This window comes from Peromyscus leucopus, chromosome 2 (assembly GCF_004664715.2).
Source record: "Peromyscus leucopus breed LL Stock chromosome 2, UCI_PerLeu_2.1, whole genome shotgun sequence".
NCBI classification, from domain to species: domain Eukaryota; kingdom Metazoa; phylum Chordata; class Mammalia; order Rodentia; family Cricetidae; genus Peromyscus; species Peromyscus leucopus.
The window spans coordinates 142,093,794-142,121,774 of NC_051064.1; the positions used below are offsets into that span (position 1 = coordinate 142,093,794).

At 57.4% G+C, this 27,981-nt stretch overlaps 2 protein-coding genes across 9 annotated transcripts; both read left to right on the forward strand.

Moving 5' to 3' along the window:
* The first annotated feature begins 280 nt into the window (after positions 1-280).
* On the forward strand, positions 281-20,494 carry Atp13a2 (ATPase cation transporting 13A2). Of its 6 annotated transcripts, none has more exons than XM_028880710.2 (29): positions 281-464; positions 5,275-5,369; positions 5,482-5,664; positions 6,782-6,840; positions 6,927-7,041; positions 7,292-7,371; positions 8,340-8,417; positions 8,567-8,636; positions 9,278-9,412; positions 9,495-9,561; positions 9,645-9,776; positions 12,684-12,839; positions 13,839-13,949; positions 14,044-14,090; positions 14,170-14,358; positions 15,106-15,312; positions 15,708-15,803; positions 15,885-16,044; positions 16,158-16,278; positions 16,384-16,508; positions 17,103-17,263; positions 17,358-17,474; positions 17,557-17,636; positions 18,187-18,339; positions 18,422-18,518; positions 19,193-19,416; positions 19,503-19,654; positions 19,818-19,987; positions 20,077-20,494. In XM_028880710.2, the coding sequence occupies exons 1-29, from the start codon at positions 455-457 to the stop codon at positions 20,212-20,214; spliced, it is 3,528 nt and encodes a 1,175-aa protein (XP_028736543.1). In that variant the 5' UTR covers positions 281-454; the 3' UTR covers positions 20,215-20,494. The 6 variants fall into 6 exon arrangements, with proteins under 6 accessions (XP_028736543.1, XP_028736546.1, XP_037059042.1 ...); XM_028880713.2 differs by having other exon boundaries at positions 19,892-19,987; XM_037203147.1 differs by having other exon boundaries at positions 19,503-19,987.
* Positions 20,495-22,859: 2,365 nt separating this feature from the next.
* On the forward strand, positions 22,860-27,780 carry Mfap2 (microfibril associated protein 2). Of its 3 annotated transcripts, none has more exons than XM_028880714.2 (9): positions 22,860-22,947; positions 24,838-24,913; positions 25,607-25,696; positions 25,873-25,902; positions 25,997-26,077; positions 26,201-26,254; positions 26,787-26,874; positions 27,033-27,106; positions 27,291-27,780. In XM_028880714.2, exons 2-9 carry the CDS (start codon positions 24,871-24,873, stop codon positions 27,392-27,394), a joined length of 564 nt encoding a protein of 187 aa, XP_028736547.1. In that variant the 5' UTR covers positions 22,860-22,947; positions 24,838-24,870; the 3' UTR covers positions 27,395-27,780. The 3 variants fall into 3 exon arrangements, with proteins under 3 accessions (XP_028736547.1, XP_028736549.1, XP_028736550.1); XM_028880716.2 differs by having other exon boundaries at positions 25,610-25,696; XM_028880717.2 differs by lacking the exons at positions 22,860-22,947; positions 24,838-24,913; positions 25,873-25,902 and having other exon boundaries at positions 25,631-25,720; positions 25,966-26,077.
* The last annotated feature ends 201 nt before the right edge of the window (positions 27,781-27,981 follow it).

Sequence of the window (27,981 nt, forward strand, 5' to 3'; positions counted from 1 at the left end):
TGTCTGGGTATTGTCCCAGCTGTCTCCCAGCGTCCCCCCCACCCCCGCGCCTGTATGTCTACCTGCCTCCTCTGTTGTGTCTGGGGACTGCGTCCTCCATCCCCCGCCTTTCCCACCTCTCCCCTCACAGCTCCCCATCCCCGCACTCGTGGCTCCACCCACGCAATCCCTAGAATCAGTATCTCTGGCGAGCTCCCGGCGGAGGCCACACTGGGAACTACAAGTCCCGGCAGCCCGCGCGGCTGAGGCGGACGTGGGCGCCGCGGGGGGCGGGGCTTGACGGCCGCAGACTGACTGCGGCACCGTTCGAGCCTCGGTCGCGTCGTGCAGGTGCTGCCCAGCCCGGCCCCTCCGCAGCCCGCCGCAGCAGGCGCCCCCGACCGTGCCCCGGGGCCTCGCACGCCGAGCCCAGGCCGCGGGCCGTAGCGGCCGGCGATGAGCGCGAGGAGCCGAAATGAGCGCAGGTGAGCCGCGGCCCGGCCCTCCCTTCGGTGCTCATCCCCAGGCCCCCAGTGAGCAAGATTTAGGATGCCGCTGCGCACACCCTGGGCCAGAGGGTCTCTGGGGCCGGGGAAGGGGTGGGGGGTCTGCCCTCCCCACCTTCTCTGAATGCATTCGATCCTGAGTGACAGGTCCAGGTGAGGGACGCGGTGCACCGCCCTCGGGCCTCTGAGCAGTCACCCATGTGCATGAACAGCGTTAGGGAAGCCATCTCTCTGCTGGGCCTGGATGGGGAGACCTGAGGCAAGATGCACTCCTAACCCCCAGGCTCAGGCCCCACAGAGAAAGCTTGTCAGTGGCTAGGTCCAAGGACCACACCCTGCATGGCCCCGGTGCCAGGCTGAGTGTCTTAGGCTGGAACCGAAATCCCACCTGATGCAGTTAAGGTTTCTAGACCCCGGCTGCTCGCTAGGTGCCAGCTAGCGTGCCCAACCCCCAGGCTCTGTTTCTCCCAGCACATCTCTGGCCCAGTCCACAGGCCCTATCCTACAGTGCCTTAAGTGAGGGAAGGAAAAGAATGGGGGGTGGGGCGAGGGGGCAGCTTGTGATAAGAACTGCCTGCCCATCCTGCACCAGACCCTGGGTCTGCACCCGAGCAAAGTCTCTCAATTCTAGAATCTAGCCAAAGACCTCCCAGGTGCACACTCTCCCCGCCTGATGGAGGCCAGGAGCTCCTAGCCATGGGGGAGCCACCATAGTAGATGCTGGTGCCCTGAGTCGCTGGCAGATCCTCAGCAGGAAGCTGAGTCTTTCGCAGGAAGTAAGAGGTTCCCAAATGGCTTTGCCTCTGGCCCCTCTGCTCTACGGTGCTGGTGCGGCTGCCCCAGGGCAGTGACCTCGCCCCAGCCCTGTCTCTGGCGGTCACGGCCGTGTGACTCTGTGTATGCTGTCTCTCTTGGCCTGCCTTTCTCGGGCTTTGTGTTTATGGTGCTGGGTATCAAACCCAGGCCTTGTGCTCTGCTCTTGAGCTATATTGTAATCTTTGGGTCTTATTTTTTTTTAAAGATTTATTTTAAAAGATTATTTTAAAAATATATTCTTTAAAGATTTATTTATTTGATTTTATTTTAAAATTCTAATAGTGTGGGGGAGTGGTGGTTACAGGAGGTTGTGAGCCACCTGACCGATGTTAGTGCTGAGAAGCACACTCTGGAAGAGCAGACTATGCTCTTAATTGCTGACCATCCCTCCAGCCCCTATTAGTTTTGTTTTTTGAGATTGGGGGGTCTCATGTAGCCTAGACTGGCCTTACATGCAATGTGTAGTCGAGGATGACCTTGAACTCCTAATCCTTCTGCTTCCATCTCCAGCGTTGGGGTTACAGTCATGGGCCACTAAACTTAGCTTTCATTTTAAGTGTGTTATAAATTGTACTATTACTTGTGTGTACATTCACCCCCATGTGCCACAGCCTGTGTGTGAGGTCAGAGGATGGAATTCAGGTCATCCGGCTTGTGTAGCCAGTGCCTTTACCTGCTGAACCGTCGCCACCCCTCCCCCACCCCTCCCCCACTCTCAGTGAGAATCCTTATCTATGCTTTTCCTGAGGCAGCTGGCTGTGAGGGTGAATTAAAGGCTCTGTTCATCACAGCCAATCATTCCAGCTTCCCGTTTGGGGCTGTATGATTCTGGGCCTGAATCTTCACAGCTCTGTTCCTTGGTTTCCCCATCTTTGAGGGGAACATCTCAGCAGTCCCTCCCTCAGAGGGCTGAGGTGAACTACAATGTTGCCACTGCTGTGTGAAGGCCCTTAGGCCGCCTTGACTGACTCCGGAGAGAAGGGGCAGCTCACAGAGGCCGCAGCCTGTGCCAGCCAGCTTCAGGCTGCCTGACTGGGGAGCTCTGGGACACCTTCCCTTGAAGCCAAGTGCTTTGAAGATGTCCTGTGTTCCTGCCAGACAGTGCACTGGGCGTGGTCCTCTTGGGCACTCTGGAGGTTTCCTCAGATGTGACTTCCTCCTTTGGCAAGCTGCCTTCCCTCCTTCCCTGGCTGGTTGTGAGCATCCTTGTGAAATCATGGGTGTGTGATAGATACTCGAAAGGAACTTTCCAGATTAGATCCTGGGGATTGATGGTAAGGGCTCTTTAAGGAAGAGGCTAGAGACGTGGGGGATGGGGGGGGTGGCACAAGGGGACTGACCCCTCCTCTCCCTGCTCTGCAGTGTGCGGTGTGAGTTCATTCATTCATTCACTCAGTGCTGGCTGCGGCAGCAGGTGCTGTGAGTAGTACAGAAATCAATGAGGGAGGGTGACCACGGGGACTCTGAGGAAGACAGGCCCCTTTCCAGTCTCCCGACAAGCCTTTGGCAGAGTGGCTGCGGGAGGCTCAGTACTTCCATTTGTGAACCACAGTCAGAGGCCATCCCTCAACACTTGGTAGGTGGATTTGGGTCAGATGATCCACCCAGTGTTGGCTCTGTGCCTTCTTTATCAGTCTGAGCCCCATCCAGCTGGTGCCTGCCCCAAGGTCCTCAAGCCACAGGAAGGAGCTGACGTTCAGGCCTGGAGGCTAGGTTTCTGGCTTGGTGATGAGAAAGGAGAGGCCAGCCTGGGAAATGGGTCAAAGGAGCATCCATGCCCTGGTGGGAAGCCGCCTGCCTGTACCAGCCTCAAAGACTTCCGACGCCCTCTGTGGCTGAGGCTCACTGCTCTCTCTTTCCCTGTGGCCAGCTGCATACATCGCTACACACACTATCCCCTTAGAGATTGGAAATGCACTCCCAGAGAGGCTGGTTCACCTGCTTTATGAATCACAGCTTGGCAGAGAGGACAGTTGATGATGAAGACATTAACTATGACTCTTGGGCAGCGCGTACCTCCCCACCCCTGTGTCCCAGCCATGGGACAGAGGTGAACGTTGTGCTGTTGGCTAGGGTTGTGTGGAGGAATAAGCAGGTGGTTGTATAGCCTTGATGGGCCCTTTGAGACCCTGAGGGGCTGTTTCCCAGTCGTCTGGAGGGTGGGTGCGCCCCCAGCCCTGACATTGTAGGCAGATGACGGGGCTCTAGCAGGAAAAGGCTGTAGCTACTGTGGCCAAGGACCTGAGAACCTCCTCCTGGACCTCCTGTCCTGAGTTCAGATCCCCTCTGTGAGAGCCAGGCTGCTCCCTAGGGCCAAGGGACAGAAATGATGTTCTTCCTGGCTGGCTCCACCCTCACACCAGGGTCTGTCTGTCCATCTGTCGGTTCCTGAGGTCAGTCATTCGTTTTCTGTGGAAGGTGGAGGGGGCCCACTGGTGGGCCTCTGGTTCAGCTGTTTTCTCTGGGTCTTCGATTGAAAGCGGCCTCAGGTGGCTCAGCACAGATGGATTCCTGGCTGTTCCTTGTAGGTGTGAAAGCCCAGGACTCAGGCTCAGGCCTCCTTTGTGCCCTAACCCCAGTTCCCTATGTGCCTGAGTGGGCATCCGTCCTAGGAGGATTATGGACAGCTCTGGCACGTGGGAAGTGAACTCTTCTTCAGTCCTGGTTGCCCCTCCCAGATTTGTCTTTATACAAGACCAATAAATCCATTGTTTAATTACAAAAACAAACAAATCCAGTCTGAAAGCAGCCTGCCTGGACGTGCCTCCTGGTGCTCCAGATCCATGCTGTGTGATCTTGGGCGAGTTACTTAACCTCTCCCTTTCCTTTAAAATGGGGAGAGGAGGCTGGAAAGGTGACTCAGTAGGGGAAATGCTTGCTATGTAAACATGAGAATCGAGATTTCGGATCCCCTGCACCAGCGTAAAACTGGCACAGTGACCCATATCGGAATTCCAGTGCTGTGGGGACACAGACAGGTGGATCCTGGAGGCACTCTCTAGCCGGCCAGCCTAGACTAATCGGTGAGCTCTAAGTTCAGGGAGAGACCCTGTCTCAAATGAAGTAAGGAGAATAATAGAGTAAGATCCCCAGCGCCGACGTCTGGAGTGTGCGTATATGTGTGCGTGCGTGCGTGCGAATGAGAATACACCTGAGCCTGTATGTGCATACACAAAACACACCTACACACAAATAATGAAAAATAAAGTGGAGATATAACTGACAGAATTATTATGATAGCCGTGTGAAAAGGGCTGGGAGCAGAGGCCCACACATGACTAGCCACCAAGCCTCAAGCACAGGAAGCCTCTGAACCACAAACCCAGCCTGACAGGTCAGGATTCTTTAATGGTCTGGGAGAAATTGCAGAAGCCTCAGCCTACAGGGACTGAGCAGCCAAGAGACTAGGGATGCAGTGAGGGAAACAGTTGTGAGTGGAAAGGTTGGCCTGGTTGGGTGGAAACATCTAGAAAGACTCCTGCCCTGGAGATGGGGAGGTGGGAGGGCAGGGGGTTCCGCCCCAGCAGCCGGTGCCAGTCCCTGCTCCTGACAAGGTTGGTGTGGACTTGACATGGTAGAGGGTCTGAACACTGCCTGAGCTGGGCACCGGGACTGAGTAAGAACAGCCCCGACCCCTGCACGAAGGTGACAGGGAACGTGGGAGAAATGCCGTCCCCCACGAAAACAGCAGCAAGACACAGGCGTCAGGGTAATTATGTGCCTCTCTCCAGCTCCTGACGGACACACGAGGGAGCAAGACACTCTTAAGAACCAATGGGCCAGTTAGCTCACAGGCCCAGAAGGCCTGGGTACAGAGGGACCAGGCTTGCCAGACTTGGGAAGGAAGAGGCGGCCTGGGGGTGTGGCCTGGAGTGGCTCACCTAGCGTTGCAAGGGCCTGGTTCCATCCCCAGCACTGAAACCAGAAAAAGAAAGGCGCCTCCCTTCTGTGACTTCCTCCTTTCTCTCCACAGACAGCAGCCCGCTCATGGGCAGCACGCCCCCCAGCTATGGGACCCTGATGACAGGGACATCAATCGATCCCCTCAGCTCCTCAGTTTCATCCGTGGTAGGTAGTGGTGGCGGATGGAGTGGCCCTCCAGCCTGCCCCCAGCGCCCTGGCTTCTGTTCCGTCCCGGCCCGCCCCCTGCCTCATCGGCCCTTGTCACCTGCATCCACAGAGGCTCAGCGGCTACTGTGGCAGTCCATGGAGGGCCATCGGCTATCACGCCGCGGTCTGGATGCTGGCCGGGATCCCCTGGCTGCTATTCCGCTGGAAGCCCTTGTGGGGCGTGCGCCTGCGCCTGAGGCCATGCAGCCTGGCCCGCGCCGAAACACTCGTTATAGAAATAAGAGACAAAGAGGTGAGTGGGGCCACCCGGGACTGAGAAAGAGTGGCGGGATGCTGGGCTGCTCAGTCCAACCACTGGCCCTTGGAGGAGGGGGTTGGGGGGAAGGCAAGCCTCCGTCTTCCTGCTTGCACCCCCGCAGCCCAGGGGAGGCAGTGGACAGAGACAGGCCAGGTGCGGCTGGCTGGGCTCCCGTATAACCCTGGAGCTTTTTCTTCCTTTAGAAAATGCTTCATTAGTTTCCATAATCAAACCCACAAATACAAGACCTTCCCTAGAGCTGGAGATGGCTCTGAATGGGAGCTTCTGTTAGGGTTCCTACTGCCCTGATAAAGACTATGACCAAAAAGCAACTTGAGGAGGACCAGGTTCATCTCACTTCTGCTTCCATGTCACAGTCCCTTATCAAAGGAAGTCAGGGCGGGAACTGAGGCCGGAGCCGTGGAGGACCCTGCGTGCTAGCTTGTACCCCATGGCTTGTCCAGCGCAGCTCAGTCTGCTCTCTTATACTATCAAAGACCACAGGCCCAGGGTGGTCCTTCCCCCAGTGGGCTGGGACTGCTCACGAAATCATTAATCCATTAGTCAAGAAGATGTACCACAGGCTTGCCCACAAGCCAAGTCCAGTGGGGGCATTCTTCCCAACTGAGGTTCCCACATCTCACATGACTAGCTCATGTCAAGTTGACAGACAACTAACGGGAACAATGGATAAGGGCACTTGTTGCACAAGCTTGAGGACCTGAGTTCGAATCTCTAGCCCCCATGTAAAAAGCTGGGTATGGTTGCCGGGGTGAGGGAGCAAAGAGAGCAAGATCTCTGGGGTTTGCTGCCCTGCAGCCTACCTTCAGGGTCCAGGAGTGGCCCTGTCTCAAGGACGCGAGGCAGAGAGCAATGGAGCAAGGTCCCTGATGTCCTGCCCTGGAGTCTGTGCACACCGCCGCACTGCCACACACATGTGCACGTACACTGTGCTCACGTGTGTGAAGACTATTGGATATACTGTACTGCCTGTCTAAAAGGAAAGCTCTGTATCATTGGCTCAGCTTTCCACAAGGCCGCCTGGCTATGGGACTACCCTGGAAGGATGGGGGTGCTTTCTCGAGGCTGAAGTCACACCTCTGTATTCCAGGGTAGCTCCAGGCAGCTCTTCACAGTCCAGGTGCAGACTGAGGCTGTTGGTGAGGGCAGGTGAGCCAGCAGGTGTCCTGTCCCAGGGAGGAGTGGGAGCTTGGGGCGGCCCCTGGAGCTGCAGAGTAACTCCCAACCCTCTTCAGCCTGGAGCTGCCCCGACAGGCCCAGGCAGAGGATGGCCGGAGTCAGGCGGCTGTGGGAGTGGTACCCGAGGACTCATGGGAGGACACCACCCAGCTCCACAGTCAGAAAGAGGCAGTGAGTGACGAGCTGGGCTTGACCTGGCCTTGCCCGCCCGTCTCTGGGCATCTGGATCCCATACTCTGTGGGAGGACCAGGCTGGGGTTCTCTGTGTCCCTCTGGCCTCTGTGGTCCCAGAGGTCTGGGATGCTGCCAGACTTCCAAGTTTCTCTTTCCTGTGATGCTGTCCCTGTGTCCTTCCCCACTGTCTGCATGTGGATGCTCCTTGATGCCGGGCCACCTCCCACTGGCCTCCCCTCCCACCCAGAAACAGGTGCTGCGCTATTACCTCCTCCAAGGCCAACGCTATGTCTGGATGGAGACCCAGCAAGCCTTCTGCCAAGTCAGGTAGAGGCCCTCAGGCATATCACACCATCTCCAGCAGGGTGGGTTTGGATACCAGGGCATGATGGGGCTGGCCTAGCCTGGGCTGCTCTCAGCTGCCCTGAAATCTTGGGCAGTTCACTAAGCCTTTCTCAGCTGGCAGCTGCTTCCTGTAAATGGGGGGTGAGGGTACATCTCATCTCATAGGGTCGTTTTGAAGGTACATCTGCCAGGCACCACACCCCAGGCTCTGCCTCCCATGGTGTGCTGAAGCAGAGTTCCAGATGTGAGGGTGAAGGAGGCATTTGGGCTAGAAGGTGACCCTGACAGCCCTAGGGAAGTGCCAGTAGAGGGTGCCAGACCTTTTTACCACCAAGAATACCAGGGATACCCTTGAGCAGTGTGGACCCTGCACCTCAAGGATGACAGAGACAACCTTCAGCTCCCAGCTATGAAGGGTTGTGAGCTGCTCCAAGGAAGGTGGATCCAGCCACACTTGGGTCCTTTTGCCTGTCATACACCCTATGCTCACACAGCCAGGACAGTCCTAGGGTGAACTTGGGTATTTGGAGGGGAAGATGGGTTCCCTCAGCCTCTGCTGCAAGGCAGTGACAGGAACAAAGCTCACTGGCAGGCTTGTCACTGAGCATTGACGTCATCGCAGCTACCCAGCCTGGCAGGTAGCTACTGGCCCCATTTTGCAGATGAGAAAATAGTGGCATAGAAAGATCAAGTGACTTGCCTAAGGTATCATCGGTGTAAATAATGTTTGTAACTGACCATAGCATCCCCATCACTCGCCTTCCTTAGTGAGGTAAAGTTTGCCGCCTAGTCACAGGAGTGGGTAAGCTGAGTTCTCTCCTCGGGGTTTAGTGTGACTGAGGGGGCCTGACAGCCCCGGGGCCCTAAGTTCTCAGCCTCCAGAGGATGAGGTGCAGAGCTCAGGTCTGTCATCCATACCGTGTTCCTCCCCTCCCCTCCCCCCTCCCCAGCCTGCTGGACCATGGCCGCACCTGTGATGACATCCACTGCTCCCGCTCCGGCCTCAGCCTCCAGGACCAAGCTGTGAGGTATGTGCTGCCCTGGCCCCCGGGGTCCCGCCTGTTCCTCCTTCCCACACTCCCGTCTTCCAATTGGACCTTCTCGGGGCCTTGGTTTCCCCAGTGGAAAGTGGGGTTGCTGACACCCTGGGCCAGCTCGGTGGCCTCCCTTTTTACAGGAAGACCATTTACGGCCCCAATGTGATCGGCATCCCCGTCAAGTCCTACCTGCAGCTGCTGGTGGATGAGGTAAAGGACCCTGGTGTCCAGCTTATCCTTATCCAAGTAGGGGTCAGTGACAGGCAGCTGAGAGCCCAGGTTGAGGACAGGGAGGGTCGATGCAGAGTGTGGCGTGTAGAGGGCCACGGCAGAGCCACAGAGTCAAACTCAGCCTCGAGCGAGGAGGTCACCGTTAGAGCTGGTCCTGCCCCAGAGCCCAGTCCTGTGAATAAGGATAAGGACTATACAGTATGCCCTCCCAGGAGGAACTCAGGGCAGGATAGGACATGGACGCGGTCATACATGGCCAAAGGGACCACCTCTTCTTAGAAATCATGTCCCAGCCTTCTACAAACTGCAGCCTGACACCCATTCACTGTTTGGTTTTAGGCCTTACCCCTCTGGTGTCTCAGTCTCTGCTTCCGGTGGTAGCGCCATCTTGTGGGATTATCCTCACCATTGTGTGGCACTTAGAAAGCGTGGCCGGGGTCTGACATGTCTGGGGACAAATGTCTGTGTCCTCCTCGCTGCAGCTTGGGGGATGTCAGGTAGAAGGAGCTGGGAGTGGGCCTAGGCAGGCGACTGGCTTGGCTTTGCTCGGGGCAGCAGCCACCCAGCTGTCTCCGGGCTGCCCAGGGATGCAGTGTTGATGTGTCTCCCTGCTCCTGCAGGCACTGAACCCCTACTATGGATTCCAAGCCTTCAGCATTGCGCTGTGGCTGGCCGACCACTACTACTGGTATGCCCTGTGTATCTTCCTCATCTCGGCCATCTCCATCTGCCTGGCTCTCTACAAGACCAGAAAGGTGAGCGTGGGTGTTCAGTTGAGCAGAGTATCCCCAAGGGGCCGCCACCCACTCAGCTCTTTCTCATCCCTCTGTCCCACAGCAAAGCGTGACTCTGAGGGACATGGTCAAGCTGTCTGTGCGGGTGCAGGTGTGCCGGCCTGGAGGAGGTGAGGAGCAGGCAGGAAGGAGGGAGGCTGGGCTTAGGAAGCGGCAGGGCAGCTGACCCTCACTGAACCCCATCTGCCCACAGAGGAGGAGTGGGTGGACTCCAGCGAGCTGGTGCCTGGAGATTGCCTGGTGCTGCCCCAGGAGGGTGGGGTGATGCCATGCGATGCTGCCCTGGTGGCTGGCGAGTGTGTGGTCAACGAGAGCTCCTTGACAGGTGAGCCCTGCTTGCTCGAGGCCCGGAGCCCTTCCCTGCCTGCCGTCCAACCCTCTGCCTCTCAGCAGAAGCTGCAGTTGAATTTTTCTTTTTCTTTCAAGTAACAGTCCTGGCTTCAGTACTTGCTACCCATATGCCTTTAAACACCCAGTGCCTCAGTTTCCCCACCTGGAAAATGTGGTTGTCAGTGATTGTGGGATAGATAGGGTGTGCCTAAGCTCCCGTGTCAGCATCTGTGGCTGGCTTAGACTCTAAGCCGTGCAGAGACAGTGGCTTCTGAGCCAGGGTCCCTGCTTGTACCCCATGTCTCTTCCCCATGCTCACACCACCATTGCAGCTCTTCCAGCTGCATGCATGGACTCACGATCCTCTCTAGTTTTGTTCTGTGTGATCCGAATGCTTGTCCACATGCATGTAGCGCTCCACTCGCTGCCTAGGAAGCCATGGTGCAGGTGGATGGGGACTGACGTACTCCCGGGTCTCCAACCAGTGCCAACGGCGATGCCAAGAGCAGCCTTACCTGGGCTTCTCTCAGTATTTATGAGATTCGTGCAAGAGCCTGTCACAGGGGCTCACACCTGTGATCCCAGCACTCAGGAGGTTGAGGCAGGAGGATGACTAGGTCCAGGCCAGCCTGAGCTAAAAGTATGATGAGAGTGGATGGTTGTTTCTAGAAAAGTTCTGGCCTGGGGTTTTTTCCTGTTGTTTCTGTGTGTGTTTGTGTCTATGGAGCTAGCTGTTGAGTCCGGGACCTTACTCTGCCCTGTATCTTAATCTTAGTTACTTTCCTTTGTTTTTATTTTTGTTTTTTTACTTTGAGATAGGGTTTCTCTGTGTGTGTGGCCTTGGTTGTCCCAGAACTCACTCTGTAGACTAGGCTGGCCTCGAACTTAGAGATCTGCCTGCCTGTGCCTCCCGAGTGCTGGGACTAAAGGCATCTGCTACTTCACCTGACTCCTTTAGTTACTTTTCTAGTACTGTGACAGAACACCGTGACCAAGCCAGTTGAACCTTGTAAAAGGAAGTGTTCAATTGAGCTTACAGTTCCAGAGGGTTATTATTCCAGAGGGTTCCTTGATGATGGAACAATGTATGGCAGCAATAACAGAAGAGCACTCACATCTTTTTTTTTTTTTTTAACATTTATTTATTATGTGTATAGTGTTCTGTCTGCATGCATGTCTGCACACTAGAAGAGGACACCAGATCTCATTACAGATGGCTGTGAGCTACCATGTGGTTGCTGGGAATTGAACTCAGGACCTCTGGAAGAGCAACTAGTACTCTTAACCTCTGAGCTGTCTCTCCAGCCCGAGAGCTCATGTCTTGATCCACAAGTAGGAGGCAGAGAGAGAGAGAGCTAACTGGGAATGACTGGAGGCTTTTGAAGCCTCAAAGCCCACCTCCAGTGACACGCCTCCTCCAACAAGGCCACACCTCCTAATCCTTCCCAAACAGTTCCACCGACTGGAGACCAAGCATTCAAACATGAGCCTAATGGAGGCCGTTCTCATTCAGACCAAGGCTACACCAGGTTAGGCTGTCGTCTACCACTAAGCTACACGCCCCACTCCTTTATATCCACTTTGTTTTTGAGTCAGAGTGTCACCAAGTTACCCAGGCTGGCTTCAGATTCACTCTGTAGTCCTAGCAGACTTCAAACTTGTAATCCTCCTGCCTCAGCCCCCTGAAGAGCTAGGGTTACAGCACTGCACCCCTACACCCAGCTGTGTGATTTTACCTGTATGATAAGCTAATGAAAGCAAACACAGTTGTAATCCCAGCACTCAGGACGCAGAAGCAGGGTCACCCCAAGTTAGAGTCCAGCCCGGGCTACACAGTGAGGCTCCATCTCAAAACAGTGACAACAACTACAGAACCCTCAACAACAAAAAAGAGTAAAAGGTGCCAGGTGGTGGTAGGGCACACCTTTAATCCCAGCACTGGGGAGGCAGAGGCCAGCCTGGTCTACAGAGGGAGTTGTAGGACAGCCAAGGGTACACAGAGAAACCCTGTCTCAAAAGAAAACAAAAAAAAGCAAAAGGACTGGGCAGCACTCAGGAAGTTGAAGTAGGGGGAATCCCGAGTTCAAGGTCATTGACTACATAGCAAGTTTGAGGCTAGCCTGGGCTACATGAGAAAAGTCTGGCCCTCCATGGACTGCCCCACACATGCCTCATCTTAGGGACACAGACAGCCTGGGCTGCTCTTGAGTGCACTTAGAAATATGCGTGCTGTAGATACCCAATAATCCTGTCCTCACGGGAACTCAGTAATGGATTCCCCTTTGCCAGGCAGCTTGCCCAGGGCTTTGTAGAGATGACAGACACCCCCATGCAAGTATCCTTATTAGTTAGATGTGAGCTGGGCATGATGGCGCACACCTTTAATCCCAGCACTCAAGAAGCAGAGGCAGGTGGATCTCTATGAGTTCGAGGCCAGCCTGGTCTGTGTAGTGAGACCTTGTCTCAAATCAAAAAAGTACAAAGAGTAAGATGTGACCAATACTGGTGGCTTACACCAGTGCTTTCCAGAACTCGATAAGCTAAGTCAGGAGATCACAAATTTGAGGCCAACCTTGTTACATAGCAAGATCTGTATAAAAATCCACAAAATGATCCGTGGTAAACCAACTCCAGGAGGAGAAGGGCTTCCCAAGCCCTGGCCACCAATACGTACACACGCTGGCACTGACCGGCTCAACTACCCAAAGCGAGTTCCTGGTAACTGGCTGCCTCCCCTCAGGATTGCCTCACGGTCTCAAGTCCCCCTTCCCTCCTGCTACCCACCCAGTTACAGAGTTAAGTGTGGCTTCGGAATAGTCGTGGAATAAGTCAGCCCTTAGCTCTGACGTGGGAGGGAGTACCCTGAGGGCCCCTCATGGACCTCACCCCATGTCCCTCCCAGGGGAAAGCACCCCAGTGCTGAAGACGGCCCTGCCAGAGGGGCCCAAGCCCTACTGCCCAGAGACCCATCGGCGGCACACACTCTTCTGTGGGACCCTCATTCTGCAGGCCCGGGCTTACCTGGGACCCCGGGTCCTAGCAGTGGTGACCCGGACAGGTACCTATCTGGAGGCGGGAGGAGCAGCGAGGCAGGACAGGACAGGGCCTGCAGCCTGGGCCCCTCCACCACCCTGCCACCAGGATTGACCAGTCCCCCGCCGGGCCCTTAGGTCCCTTCCTCTTTCTTTAGTTTTGTGTGTGTGGGTGTTTTGCTGTTTGTCTGTCTGTGCATATGCATGCCTGGTGCCTGCAGAGGCCGGAAGAGGATGTCAGATCCCGTAGAACTGGAGTTACAGACAGTTGTGAGTTGCCACGTGATACTGGGAAATGAACTTGGGTCCTTTGGAAGATCAGGAAGTGCTCTTAACCACTGAGCCATCCTCCAGCCCCCAGTCCTTATCAGAAGTTGGGGCAGACTGTAATCAAGCTTTGCCATGTTTGTAGGAGACAGCAGGGGTCCTCCTGTAGGGGTGGAAGGGACTTGGTCCTCTGGGCTGTAAATGAAACCACCCACTTGAGAGGCTGTCCTCGAATTCCACTCTTAAAATCCATGTGGAGGACCTGGTAGCGCACACCTTTATCCCAGCACTGGGGAGGCAGAGGCAGGTGGATCTCTGTGAGTCTGAGGCCAGCCTGGTCTCAGACCAGCGGGGACTAAAATAGTGAGATCTTTCTGAAATAAAACCCTACAGAGGCCGTGCACTTAAAATCCCAGCTACTGGGGAGGTAGAGGCCGGAGGATAACAAGTTGAGGTCCAGCCTGGGCGATTTAGTGGGACCCTCAGTCGGAATGAAAGTAAAAAGAAGGCTGCAGAAAAGTAAAAAAGTACCAGAGCATTGGCCTTGTTGGATGAGGGTTCAATCCCCGGAGCCACAGAAAGAAAATAATGGAACAAAAACTGTGGGGGTTGGGCAACCTTGTGAGTTTGTCATCTGTGACCCCAGTCCAGATGACAGCTGGCCCTGTGAATGTCATCACCCCAGGGTGCAGGCGGTGTGCAGGCGAGGGAGGAGCTTGCCCTAACCCCTCCTCCCTCCCTTGGCTTCCTGCCCCCAGGGTTCTGCACCGCCAAAGGCGGCTTGGTGAGCTCCATCCTGCACCCGAGGCCCATCAGCTTCAAGTTCTACAAACACAGCATGAAGTTTGTGGCAGCACTTTCCGTCCTGGGTGAGTGGGCAGCACACCTCCCTCTGAGACAGCCATAGCGGGGCCCGAGTCCCGGCCGGGCCCAAGTCCCGCTTACCCCTTGCTTCCTCCCCAGCCCTGCTTGGCACAGTCTACAGCATCTTCGTTCTCTGCCGCAACCGGGTAAGCCAGAGGCCGGGTGGCGCTGCCATCTTGCAGGGCCGATCCGGCCGGGCTCTGTGTTCACAGTGCCTCCTGCCAGGTGCCTGTGAACGAGATCGTGATCCGAGCTCTGGACCTGGTGACGGTGGTGGTGCCACCTGCTCTGCCAGCCGCCATGACCGTGTGCACGCTCTATGCCCAGAGTCGGCTGCGCACGCAGGGCATCTTCTGCATCCACCCTCTGCGCATCAACCTGGGGGGCAAGCTGCGGCTCGTGTGCTTCGACAAGGTGGGGCCTGGCTGGCAAGATTTGGGGGACTGGGCACTTCAGCAATCAGCCTGCTGGACCTAGACCCGATTCACACGTGGGAACATTCAGGGCCACCTTCCACAACCTACCCATCCCATTTCATGCCTGGCAGATAAAATGCCTGAAATCATGTATTTAATTGTTCAAGAACCATTTGGTTCTACTGTGCTGGGCAAGTACACAGCGCTGGAGTTCAGTAGTGACCAGGACAGGGGCACTGGTGTGTGTGTGTGTGTGTGTGTGTGTGTGTGTGTGTGTGTGTGTGTGTGTATCCCCACTCGGTGAGCACACCAGCGGTACACTGTGTGGACGGCGGGCATTAGGGGAGCCCAGAGCTGCCTTGATGGGACATGACCAGTTTCTCCCTCTGAGCACTCCCATGATGAGGGCGGGCAGACCAGGTGGGGAGGAGCAAGGGTCTGTGGTTCCTGAAGGACACAGTGAACCTGGGACACACGGAGCAGTGGTGACAGCCGAGAAGGACCAGGTGGGCAGCAGGTGGTGAGCAGAGGCCTCACGCTGACCCATCAGGACCGTGAGCTGAGGGAAGGGAAGATGGTCAGATGCAAACAGAGCTGTGGAGGTTGACTCCAGCAGGGACACAGGCTCGGGAACAGGCCTCCCGTGGCCCTTGCTCTGGCTCCTGTGGGACTCACCTGGCCTGGGTGTGGGGACCAGCTCAGCATGGCCTGACTCAACAGAGGACTCGGCCCTGTCCCTCTGCAGACAGGCACCCTCACGGAGGACGGCTTGGATGTAATGGGGGTGGTGCCCCTAAAGGGACAGATGTTGCTACCACTGGTCACAGAGCCCCGCCACTTGCCCCTGGGGCCCCTTCTCCGAGCACTGGCCACCTGCCACGCCCTCAGCCAGCTACGTGACACCCCAGTGGGCGACCCTATGGACCTCAAGATGGTGGAGTCTACAGGCTGGGTGAGGAGGCCGAGCAGGCCAGGCCCCTGCCTCAGGGCAGCTGGGAATGCTACCTGCTGCTCCCTAGTTGTCTCTGTCAGTCAGTCAGGGGAGAGCCTCCTGCTGAGCGTCTGCTCTGTCCTGGCGCCCCACTGTGTCCACCTTTTCTCATTCACTGCCCCTGTGGCCCTAGCATAAGCCTGAAACCTGCTTCCTGGCGATTTTAATAACTTGCCCAGGATTTCCCAGCAACCTACCGGTGGGACAGCCAGAGTGTGGATTTGAGTCTGCACAGATCCAAAGCCCTTGTTAACTTGTACCCCTCTGGTCATGAAGTCTTCCATGCGTCTAGTCCTGCTGCCCCTCTGTTCGTCAGGGCCCTGGTTCTCAACCTCCTTTGTTTGCGCCCCAACCAGGTCCTGGAGGAGGGTCCAGCTGCAGACTCAGCACCTGGGACCCAGGTCTTGGCGGTAATGAGACCCCCACCCAGGGGGCCCCGGCAACAGGGAACGGTAAGCTGCGGGATGAGTGGGGATTGGGGGCCTCAGGACTGGGCCCCACCGCCAGCCCCTCAGCTCTTCCCCCACCCACAGGAAGAGCCGCCGGAGCCTGTCAGCGTCCTCCGCCGCTTCCCTTTCTCCTCCGCCCTGCAGCGTATGGACGTGGTAGTGGCATGGCCAGGGGCCACCCAGCCTGAGGCCTACGTCAAAGGCTCCCCCGAGCTGGTGGCCAGCCTCTGCAGCCCCGAGACAGGTGAAGGGGGCAGGCCCAGAGTCCACTGTTGGGTGTGAGCATGGAGTGGGGGTGGGTCCCAGCCTCTGACGCCCCCGCCCCCCATGCCCTGATGACACTCCCTGTCCCTGCAGTGCCCGGCGACTTTACCCAGGTGCTGCAGACCTACACGGCCGCTGGCTACCGAGTCGTGGCCCTGGCTGGTAAGCCGCTGCCCATCGCACCCAGCCTTGAGGCCGCTCAGCAGCTGACCAGGTGAACCCATCCCGGGGGTGCGGAGGCAGGTGCCCCATCTAGACCCTGGGAGAGGGGCACTGATTCTCCTGCCTGCCCTCTGACCCGGGGATGCTAACCCTCTAGGGACACTGTGGAGCAGGAGCTGAGCCTCCTGGGGCTGCTGGTCATGCGGAACCTGCTGAAGCCACAGACGACCCCAGTTATCCAGACTCTGAGGAAGACGGGCATCCGCACCATCATGGTGACAGGTATTATGGCCCAGGGGACCTGTGAGGAAGGTACAGCCTGCCCTGTCGTGGGCGGCTTCCCAGCATGCCCTGCTGCAGCATCTTTCGGAGCCAGGCCTTCCCCCGTCTTTTCACAGTATCCGTAATGTGTCATTGTGTGACAGAGGAGGACAGAGGAGTTCTGAGAGCCAGGTGGAGTGTCAGCCTGGGTTACAGCCCAGCTCTTCACCTGCGGGGTCACCGGGAGGTCTCCACCCGGGTTCCAGGTCCCTTCTCCATGTGGGACAGTGGTGTCAGGCTAGAAGACTGTGACAACCTCATAAAGCAGGAAGGCTTCCCACTGGAGTGAAAGGACCGTGGTTGGCAGTCTGTCTTTCTCACACACTCCAGCCCTGCGCTCACTCACAAGTACTCATGTGTCATGCCCTGGTCATGCAGCGGCAGGCAGAGTGCAGGCTGGGACCCCGCCCAGTTGCTCCTCTGACATACACTGAAGAAAGAGGTCTAGGGACGTGGCTAGACGGCCCAGCTCAGCCATGCTGGACACAGCGCTTGTGGATGGGCCACAGGCCCCCTGGGACAGTGGTAGACTCTGACCCTGCCTCACACTCCTAGGGGACAACCTGCAGACAGCAGTCACTGTGGCCCGAGGCTGTGGCATGGTGGGCACGCAGGAGCACCTGGTGATCATCCATGCCACCCACCCTGAGCAGGGCCAGCCTGCCTCCCTCGAGTTCCTGCTACCCGAGTCCTCTGCTGTCACGAACAGGGCTAAGGTGAGGCAGACCATCGACTCTGGCTGCATTGTCCCCAGCAGCCCCGTTCCATGTCACCTGACCCGCTTACTAAGTTGAGTTTCCTGATCCCTAGGACCCTGCCCAGGCCACAGGCTACGCCCTGGAGCTGGAACCCTGGCCCCGCCACTTGGCCCTCAGCGGGTCCACCTTTGCCGTCCTTCAGAAGCACTTCCCCAAGCTGCTGCCCAAGGTAGAGCTGCCCAGGGCGGGGCTGAGCGTCGCCCGTCTCTGCTCGCCAGGTGATGCTCCAGTCCTCCTCTCTCACGCCCCAGGTCCTGGTGCAGGCCACCGTCTTTGCACGCATGGCCCCGGAGCAGAAGACGGAGCTAGTGTGCGAGCTGCAGAAGCTTCAGTGAGTGCTGTGTGTGGTGTGCCAGAGGGCCGGCGGGAATATGAGCTTGTCCATACGTCCCAGTCCCCTCCTCGGGCATTAGTGACCCTCCCTCCACCTTCCAGAAGCACCCAGGAGCCGGGCATGCTGGCCTGTGCTGTCATCCCAGCACTTGGAAAGCAGAGGCAGGAGGATTGCTGCTAGTTCAAGACCAATGTGAACTATGTAGGGAGACTGTCTCAAACAAGCAAGTAAAAAAAAAGCAGGACTGATGTAGCTTAGTGAGTTCCAGGCCAGCCAGGGGTACCCAGCAAGGCCCTGTCTCAATAATAAACAAGTAAATAGTAAACAACACTTAGGTTGGGCTGGATGTGTGGTAGAGTGCTTATCTAGCATTTAAGACATACTGGGATCTATCCCAAAAACAGTAAAAACGGGTACCCAAGCAGGCTCCTCTGTCATGCCCAAAATAATTAACTTCTGTTTACCGAGCACCAGCTGGTCATTAGGCTGGCCTCTCCCTGGGGCCTGGAGTTGTTTCACAGGCCGTATCTCCTCCCCTCTCTGTCAGGTACTGTGTGGGCATGTGTGGAGACGGAGCCAATGACTGTGGAGCCCTGAAGGCAGCTGATGTGGGCATCTCGCTATCCCAGGCAGAGGCTTCAGTGGTCTCTCCCTTCACCTCCAGCATGGCCAGTATTGAGTGTGTGCCCACTGTCATCAGGTGAGGCGGGCAGGGCTGGTGGGTGTGGTGAGGCGGGGCCTGCCAGCAGCAGCCTGAGCCCCTGATGTCCTTTGCCTCCCAGGGAGGGCCGCTGTTCTCTGGACACTTCGTTCAGCGTCTTCAAGTACATGGCCCTCTACAGCCTGACCCAGTTCATCTCGGTCCTGATTCTCTATACAGTGAGCATCAGACCCCAAGCCTGCACCCCACCGGTGTCCCACCAGGGAGGAGTCAGGGAGCTGTGACTTGTCATCTGCCTGCCCTGGCTCAGGCAGTGACGCTTGGGTTCAAAACCACTGGCCATAGGTCCCTAGAAGTGGGGCTACTGGTGTATGCTAATAGCTGTCTCTATCTCCTAAAGCTCCTAGTCTGCAGGGGCGAATAAGGCAGAGCCCAGGCAGGAGGGACACAGAGCCTTCCCCTGCCAGAGCGTGCTCTGTTTGCCACCCCCCTCCCTCCAGCCCCACCCCCGACTACAGAGATGCAGTGGGCCAGATCCAGGTCTGCCTCAGAGTTTCTCTAGAGCAGAGAGCGCGGCCCCACCAGGCAGCCCCTCTGCTCCGTCAGGCTGGGGCTTTGCTATCTGTAAAGCAGCCTTCCACGGGAACTTTAGACTCTAGCGTCACTAGGGGGCAGGACAGCATGTCATGTATCAGACTGCGCCGTAGATCGGTGGGAGCATCTTTCATCAGGCTTGAGGTCCACCACTGTTAGCTGAGGATGCTGGGTCAGACAGTGGGCGGGTCAGACAGTGGGCAGGAAGGATTCTTCTGGCTCCGTGGGGACAGGGGACACCCTGGGGCTCTGCAAGAGCTGGTCCTCAGCGTCTCCTCTGTCCGCTTGCCTGCCACAGATCAACACCAACCTAGGAGACCTACAGTTCCTGGCCATCGACCTTGTCATCACCACTACCATCGCCGTGCTCATGAGCCGCACGGGCCCGGCACAGAAGTTAGTGCGAGCGCGGCCGCCGGGGGCGCTGCTGAGCGTGCCCGTTCTGGGCAGTTTGCTGCTGCAGGTGGCCTTGGTGGCCGGCATCCAGCTGGGGGGCTACTTTTTGGTCGTAGCCCAGCCCTGGTAAGTCGCAGAATCCCTTGCACCGGTACTGCCCCTGCCTCTGACACCCCTCACTCTTAACCTAACCATACCACCCTGGTCCCTAGGTTTGTGCCTCTGAACAGAACAGTGCCCGCACCCGACAACCTGCCCAACTACGAGAACACAGTGGTCTTCTCTTTATCTAGCTTCCAGTACCTCATCCTGGCTGCAGCCGTGTCTAAGGGGGCGCCCTTCCGCCAGCCGCTCTACACCAACGGTGCTGCTGCGTGGTGGGGTGGGGGTGTCGGGCTGAGGGGTGGCAGCTGGCATGGAGAAGGGACCCTGAGTCGAGTGCGCACCTGTGTGTGGTCGTGCGTGTGTGCGTGTGTGCATGCGTCCCAGGGCGCAGCGCCATTGCTGACGGACTCCCCCACCCCCAGTGCCCTTCCTGGTGGCCCTGGCGCTCTTGGGCTCTGTCCTGGTGGGCCTCATCCTGGTCCCCGGCCTCCTGCAGGGGCCACTAGGACTGAGGGACATTGCGGACAGCTCCTTCAAGTGGCTGCTGCTGGGCCTGGTCGCCTTCAACTTTGTGGGCGCCTTCATGCTGGAGGTAGGGTCCACACTGAGGGATGCTAGGGAGGGACACGGAGGGGCCAGGCCCAGCCGCCCCTCCACACCCTTCCCACTTGCCCTCTGCAGAGTGTGCTGGACCAGTGCCTCCCGCCTTGCCTGCGGTGGTTCCGGCCTAAACGGGCCTCCAAGAAGCAATTCAAGCGGCTAGAACTGGAGCTTGCTGAACAGCCCTGGCCCACACTGCCCATCAGCTCTGTGAGGTAGTGTAGGCCCGGAGGGCATGCTGGACACTGGATCCCCCTGCCCCTGAGCTGTGACTGGACCCATCTCGAGAGACAGCACCCATCACCTCCCACAGCTCCCAAGTTGGCTGTTGTCACATTCCTGCCCGGACACTGCCTGGCCCAGCCTTCCCTGAACCCGCCTGGGGAAGTGCTGATTATTATCCCCCACCTTAGACCATCCTGTGTAGAGATAGCAGCTACCAACTCCAGCCAGAGCTGCAGTCAGTGGAGCAAATAAAGTGATTTTCCTGCCTCGGCAACACTGGTCTCGGATCTGGGCACTGGGATGTGTCTCACCGTCCAGGTCCCATGCTCGCCCTTCCTGGTCCCACTGGACACCTCAGAGTGTCCATTTCATCTGACAGTGTGCTTCCCACTGTAGGTGGGGTATCTGATGCATACATACATACAGCTTAGTCTCTCATTCATGCCGTCTCGTGCCCTACACCTGCAGGGTCCGACCCCATTTTATAGATGGTGATGGCTAAACTGAGGCTGGGGGTCACAGCAGTGGCTGCACTGTGCCTGATCTCAGCCTCACTGTTCCTAGCCCTCCGACCCCAGCAGGAGGGAGGAGCCATGGGCTTGCCCTCAAGCCGGGGCTTGGTAGATAGAGCCTGTGCCTGAGAGCCAGCTCACTGGGGGCTGTCTTCTCCGCCTGCCACTCCCACATCCTCGGATGTGTTTGTGGTCTGGTTCCTCAGATCAAGCCAGGCTCTAAGCCCAGGTCTCCCAGCCAGAACCACAAGCCTGTCCCCCTGGGAAGGGTGGATGCATCTGACCTCACCCCACCAGTGGGCTGCTGGCCAGGCTCCTCTGCTCTGGAGATGCAAGTTGGCTTGGCTCCTCCTGGGCAGGGAGGACAAGAAAGAAGGGCTGGTTCCTCTTCCTAGGCCTCCTCCAGCTTTGTTCCTGGAAGCCTGGTGGCTCCACAGGCCACTCGAAGCTCAGGGAATGTTGAGTCAGGCCGCGGTGAAAAGGGATTGATCAGCAAATACTGGCTCTAGATGTGACTGGACTGAGTGTGGTGGCAGTGGACAAGGCCATGTGTTCTGTTGCTGCGAAGACATCATGACCTTGCAAATTGGAGCTGGCTTACAGGTTCAGAGATTCAGTCTGTTATCATGGCAGGAAGATGGAGGCAGACATGGTGATGGAGAAGGAGCGAGAGTTCTGGATCCACGGCACTAGCCTGGCTTGAGCTTCTGAAACCCCAGTGACACACTTCCTCCAGCAAGGCCCCACATACTCCAGCAAGGCCACACCTCCTAATAGTGCCACTCCCTTTGGGCCTGTGGGGGCCATTTTCATTCAGACCACAACAGTCAGGATGGCAAGGTTGGACAGACTTTGCTGACACTCCATGGTTGGGCAGGCATGTGCCAGACCTAAGGGCCAAAGCAGAGAAAGAGTGAGGTCAGCGTTGTCCACATGCAGCTCCTAACTCTGGGTGAGGCTGATAGGGTGAGGGGAATCATCCATGAACAAAGATCACAGACACCCTCACCCCTCCTCAGACAGCTGCTTCTCTGCCCGGATCCTCGGGGCTAGGGTAGTAGGCAGGAGAAGCCGCAGATCCTGGCCAGAACCTTGGTGTTGCTGGCTGTAGGTCCTCAGTTTCCCCCTTTTGTCAAGTATAGAGGCAGCATTTCTGCCAGATGGGTTCCCTCCTACCGAGTGGGATTAGGCCTGACAGTAAAGGACAGCTGGCTGACCCCAGGGCTCCCTGGTTCCGTTGCAGTAGACACACAGCAAGGCAGTGCAGCTCACTGAGTGGACCAGGGACAAGAAATACACAGTGCAGACTTAGTCCCATGGGAGCTGAACTTGAACCCCCAGGATAAAAATTAGTGCCAGGGGCTGGAAAGATGGCTCAGTGGTTGGGAGCACTGAATGCTCTTTCAGAGGACCTGGGTTCAATTCCCAGCATCCATATGGTGGCTCCCGACTATCTGTAATTCCAGTTCCAGGGAATCCGGTGCCCTCACATAGACATACATGCAGGGAAAACACCAATGGACATAAAATTTAAAAAAAAATAAATAATAATTAGGGGCTGGAGAGATGGCTCAGAGGTTAAGAGCACTGACTGCTCTTCCAGGGGTCCTGAGTTCAATTCCCAGCAACCACATGGTGGCTCACAACCATCTGTAATGAGATCTGGCACCCTCTTCCGTATACATAATAAATCAATCTTAAAATAATTAGTGCCACGAATGGGTCACTGAAAGCAGAGGGAGGCTAGGGGAAGAAAGCTGGGGCTTCCCTGGGTTGAGGTCAACTCCTGGGGTTGTGAAATTGGATTTGGGTATTCTTGAATTTGATCTGCCCTGAGGTCATCCGCCATGCCATGCCGGGAGGAAAGGAAAGAGGGAAGGAAAAGGAGGAAAGGAGAGAGAGAGAGATGGCAGGAAGTAGGCAAGGCTTCATTTCCAGCCCAGTGACCTCTGGACTCTGGGTGGAGAGGCTGGGACCCCTCTGTGAAAGGGGGTGACCAGCCGGCTCACTTGACTAGTACCAGGCCCAGACCCAGCGGCATTGGGGAGGGGCTGGAGCCTCGAGGGTGCGGCGTGGCGGCGGCGCTCTCTAGGACCCAGCGACTCCGGGCTAGGGGCGGGCGTGGGCCTTGGGGGCCGTAGGGGGGCTCTGGCTGCGGGCTGCAGGCGGGCACTCTCAGCTGCACTAGAGCACGGCGGCACAGGGGCCCCGACAGGTAGGCGCGGGCTGGGCGCGCCCAGGGGCGTCGGGGGGCGCCATGCTCCACACTCCGTTCCTGGGGGGGGGATTGCGGAGACCCCGGCCCTGGGGTATGGAGCGGATGCTGAGGGGGCACCTGGCAAGTGGTGGGGCGCAAGATAGAATAGGCAGGGAGCTGGAACTTAGGGGTCATCGAGATGGGGGTGCTGGGGGACAGGGCAGCTGTCCCCCCAGCGTTTGGGATGTGGAGGGCGGGGCAGGGGTCGGACACAGAGACAAAGAGCGAAGTGGAGAGCCAGCGAGTTTCCGCCGACTGATTGTTCCCAGCTGTACAGCGGTGCCGCAGCATCTGGTGGGCCCCTTCGGGTCTGAGCCAGCAAGGGGGCTCCCAGTCCTCGCCCCCCAGAACCACAGAGTTGCCGAGGGGTTGGGGGAGGCCGAAGTTGTGGAAAGAGCCAGTGGTGGGGGTGGATCAGCCATCCGGACAGCTCCTGGCCTCGCTAACAACTCCCAAACTCCAGTTTTGAAGAGTTTGCCTGGGTCCCCTGGGAACAATTCATTATTCTCTCCTTCTTGCTGGGGCTAGCCAATGCGTCCCGTTCCCTGCCATAAGCCTGGGCCTGGGTGTGAGTGTGGAAGGCTCTGATGCACAGGGACTCGGGTCAATCATCACTCTGTATGTGGCCCCCCTGCCACAAGGCTGCCCAGAACTTAAGAGTGGGAATGTGAGGAGCCTGGAGTGGTGGTCCCTATGGATATAAACTAGCAAGGGCCTCTGGCCCCCACCAGGGGACGCTTGAGTGAGATCTCTGAGATGGGCAAGATATCAAGAAACCTCACAGTTGGGGAAACTGAGGTTAGATACCCTGTTTCTGCCTTTCCCTTGCTCTCTCCCCCAGGGGGTCAGAGTTGGGGTTCAAGCTGTGTGGAAGAACTTCCCATGGTGAGGTAGGGAGCTTTTGGATGGATGAGCCTGTGGGCAGCATCTAGAAGTCACCATCCACTGACTAAGACAGGGCATAGCCAGCTGATTCTGTAGTCAGCAATGAAGGCTGGACTCACCCTGGAGTTCCTGGGTATTAGGAACTTTGTGCAAGCCCTGGACCAGTGCCCTCACCAAGACTACACTCTTGTCATCCAGGGTCATGTCAAGGGTTCTGAATCTCTGGGCCAAGCGACTTCGCCTCACCCCGTTAGCATGCTGGGAGCCAGAGGTGCCCTCGCCTCCCAGTTTTCCTCCCCATGTTTCCTGCTGCTGCAGACAAACAGGCCTCAGTCTCGTGCGTGTGTCTGTAATGAAGACAGCCAGGTCTTGGGAGGCCTGGAGCTGGCAGGCGGCGTCTTGGAGCTGGGAGTCCTGCCCAGCCCTGGCCGCTCTGGGGGCTCCTGGGGCCTGTATGCATGTGGTTTTCCTGCTGAGCAGCATGCTCAGGGCCCAGGGGCTAATTGGGAGCAGGTGGCAGACCTGGCAAATGCTGCTGAGCTAGTGGCTGACCGTGGTGTTGGCTGGGTAGGGCTGGTACCCTAAGGATGTGCCTGAAGTCATTGGAATTCACATCAGAAAGTCAGGGAGATGGATGGGCCAGAGGTGGGTACAGTCAGGGTGGGGTGAATGGCTATTAGAGATGTCTCCTTAGTGAGCAGGACAAGGTAGTGTTTGTCAGCTTGTTAAGAGCTTCTTCCTCTGCATAGTAAGTTGAAGCTAACCTGGGCTACATGAGACCCGTCCTTAAAAGACCCAAGTCAGTCCTGGAACCTTGCCTAACCAGGGAGTGCAGATGTCCCTTCCCACCTCCAGATGCCTGGCTCTGTCTGTCCCCTGCAGACTGAGCTGGGGACAGAAATGGGTTCTGCCGTCCTGGGCTGGCTGCTGGCATGCAGCTGGCTCTCCTTTCCTCCTCTCTAGCTGTCCTCAGCGCCACCACAGCCTCCTCACTCCATGGCCATGAGAGCCGCCTGCCTCTTCCTGCTCTTCCTGCCTGGTAAGCAGCCGCTGGGGTGGGGACTCCCGTGTGGGACTTACCTCATGGCCAGAACTCTGCTGGCCAGCTCCCTGCTTCAGGTCTGCACCACCCAGGGGAGGAGCCTGAGGCAGGGAGTCCAGGCCCTGGGTCAGATCTGTATAGGGCTCTGCCGTTCTGTGCAGTCTTGGCCTTTGAGGGGTACTTAGCACACGAGGAGGTTATCAGTGGGGACCACAAAGATCCTGCCAGACCTAGGAGTCGTCCACTCACCGAGCCTGTCTAGGCCACATCTAAGGTAAGCTAAGTGCTGGAAGAGACAGCTGTGAATTAGGCAGACACATGTGGCCAGGCTGGGGAAGAGGCCTGGACAAGCAGACCTGGTAAATTTTAGATTGTGTTGAGTGCTATGATAGAAATACACAGCAAGGCAGGTGGGTCAGGGATGGCCCCAGCAGAGCTGACATGATAGTTGAGACCTGGAGAAGGCCTGGGGAGAGTCCTGTGGAAGGCAGGAGCGTGAGAATTCCTGGAGCAGCCAGCAGGCCACCCAGAGCAGAAGGCCTAGGCCAGGGCAGGGACAGGAAACTGACTCAGGACCCAGTTTGGGTTTTGTTGAGTCTGGGCCTGGCTGTAGGTCCCTGGCTTAGGAATGCCACCCGTTTCTCTCTGTCCTTCCTCTGTGGGGTGCCCACACGTGACCCCTCCCCTCAGCAGGCCTGCTGGCTCAGGGCCAATATGACCTGGATCCTCTTCCCCCATTCCCGGACCATGTCCAGTACAACCACTACGGCGACCAGATTGGTAAGACAGCCCTCCAGTGGCCCAGTGCTGCCTGGCCCATGTTCATGGCACCCATTTCAGTGGGGCGGTAGGGATCCCAGGCGCAGGTCCCTGGTTCATTTGTGACCTCTTTGCCCCACTCTCCTGGGACCTAGGGCTAGCCTGACCCAACCATTCTGTTTCCTTTTCACTTCCAGACAATGTAGACAACTACTATGACTACCAAGGTAAAAGTCTGGGGTAGGATGGGCGGGGCCAGCAACCTGGTGGGGACCTGTGGGGAAAGTGAGCGCATGCCTTGTCACCCACCCCCTGCCGCAGAAGGGAGTCCTCGACCTCCTGAGGAACAGTTCCAGTCCCAGCAACAAGTCCCACAGGAAGTCATCCCGGCCCCCACCCCAGGTAATGCAGTCTCCTTGGCCCAGCTCCCTGTGTGCTTCAGGATGGGAGTCTGGGTAGGCCCTGAGACAAGTGCCCCTTGCCCCAAATACCTCCTGGTGACCCCTGGCTGTCTTCCCACACCAGAACCACCAGCTGCAGGGGACCTGGAGACTGAGCCCACGGAGCCGGGGCCTCTTGGTAAGAGCCTCCTGAAAGCTGGAGAAAGCAGGCATGGCTTCAGAGAGAGCCTTTTTGGTGGGATTTGCAGGGTTTGGCAATGGTGGGATGCTAGGTGAGGGAGCTGACAGACATGTGCCTGGGCAGCTGTGGGATATCTCACCCTGCAGCCCCACCAACATCTGGCCAGAGTCTAGGGAGGAGCCAGCAAGTCCAGCTCAGCTGAGTCCTACCTAGCTGAGAGCCTGAGAGGAGGGGCCTAGAGAAGCCCAGCCTGTGTGTTGAGTTGGTTACGTAGAGGGTTATAGAGCAGCTTGTGAGCTAGTGAGCTGTCACGGTGACCAAGTGGGGTAGCTGTGAATTTGTGTTCCAATTTATGTTTCCAAATGGCGGGGGTGACTTTGTGTGTGGTATAAAGTTGGGCAGTCCTGTGCTGCCTGGGTGCTGGGTTTGTGCGGGTACCTGGGCAGGGCCTGAGGGTGCTTAGGGGCTCAGACTTTGTGAACCTGCCACTTGAGCTCTGAGCCTCCAGTCTGAGCCCACCTGTCCCTAGACTGCCGCGAGGAACAGTACCCATGCACCCGCCTCTACTCCATCCACAAGCCTTGTAAACAGTGTCTCAATGAGGTCTGCTTCTACAGGTGAGGGCTCTGAGGAGGGTCTCCAGGGGCCGCTCCCACCAGGGGAGGTGTGAGTTTGGGACAGGCACTGAAGAGGGTGGGCCTGGCCTGGGCTCCTGGGCTCTCCCAGTGGGAGTAGGTGCGGGTGTGCCTGAGAGCATCCCTGCCTCGTCCCCCAGCCTTCGCCGGGTGTATGTCGTCAACAAGGAGATATGTGTCCGCACAGTCTGTGCCCACGAGGAACTCCTCCGAGGTAGGAAACTTCATCCTTTGTCCTGGCAGCACCCACCCCCCACTTTACTACCTGGCCATGTCCCACCCGCAAGGGTTAGCATGGAATAGGTGTCCAGGCCACTTGTAGGAGGCCGCAAGCCCCTCCCTCATCCTCACTAGTATGGGCTGGCGGGTTCCCACCTGACTTCCCCTCCCTCCAACAGCTGACCTGTGCCGGGACAAGTTCTCCAAGTGTGGCGTGATGGCTGTCAGTGGCCTGTGCCAATCTGTGGCTGCCTCCTGTGCCAGGAGCTGTGGGGGCTGCTAGGGTGGAGCTGGTGTGGGATCCGAGCCCCAGACCCAGCTCGGATCCACCTCAGGCCCCGCCTGAACTGGTGCTTTCTCCCATCCTGCCCTCCCTTTCATCCTGGACATGAGAGGGCTGCTGCCCTGGGAAGTGTGGTCATAGCTGCCTTGGACCCCTCCCCAGCCTGTGGCCATCCAGTCTCCACCCCCTAGATGGGGTTCATCCAAGGCCTCCTTTTGGGGTCTGGGGCTCTCAATGTGCCTTCTCAGTGCCTTGGGGACATTCCTCCCTCTTCAGTCTCCTCAGGTAGGCTGTGCCCCTTACCCAGCTGGTCTACTTGGATTTCCTATGCCCCTAGGCATGGACCACCTTTGTTTTATACAAAATAATAAAGTTTTTACAAAAGACCCAGAGTCACTTTTGGGGCTGGGGACAACTTAAGTGCCACCAACATTGCTGGTTCCCAAAAAAGGCTACTCAGCTCCTTAGGAGTGTCAGATGGCTCTATTTCTGTATTCTGCCCACCGTAGCTTCATCTGTGACCCACCCAGAGGAAGGGACCCTGACACTCCCTCCCAAGATGCAACTCTTCGTGTGCACGCGACACA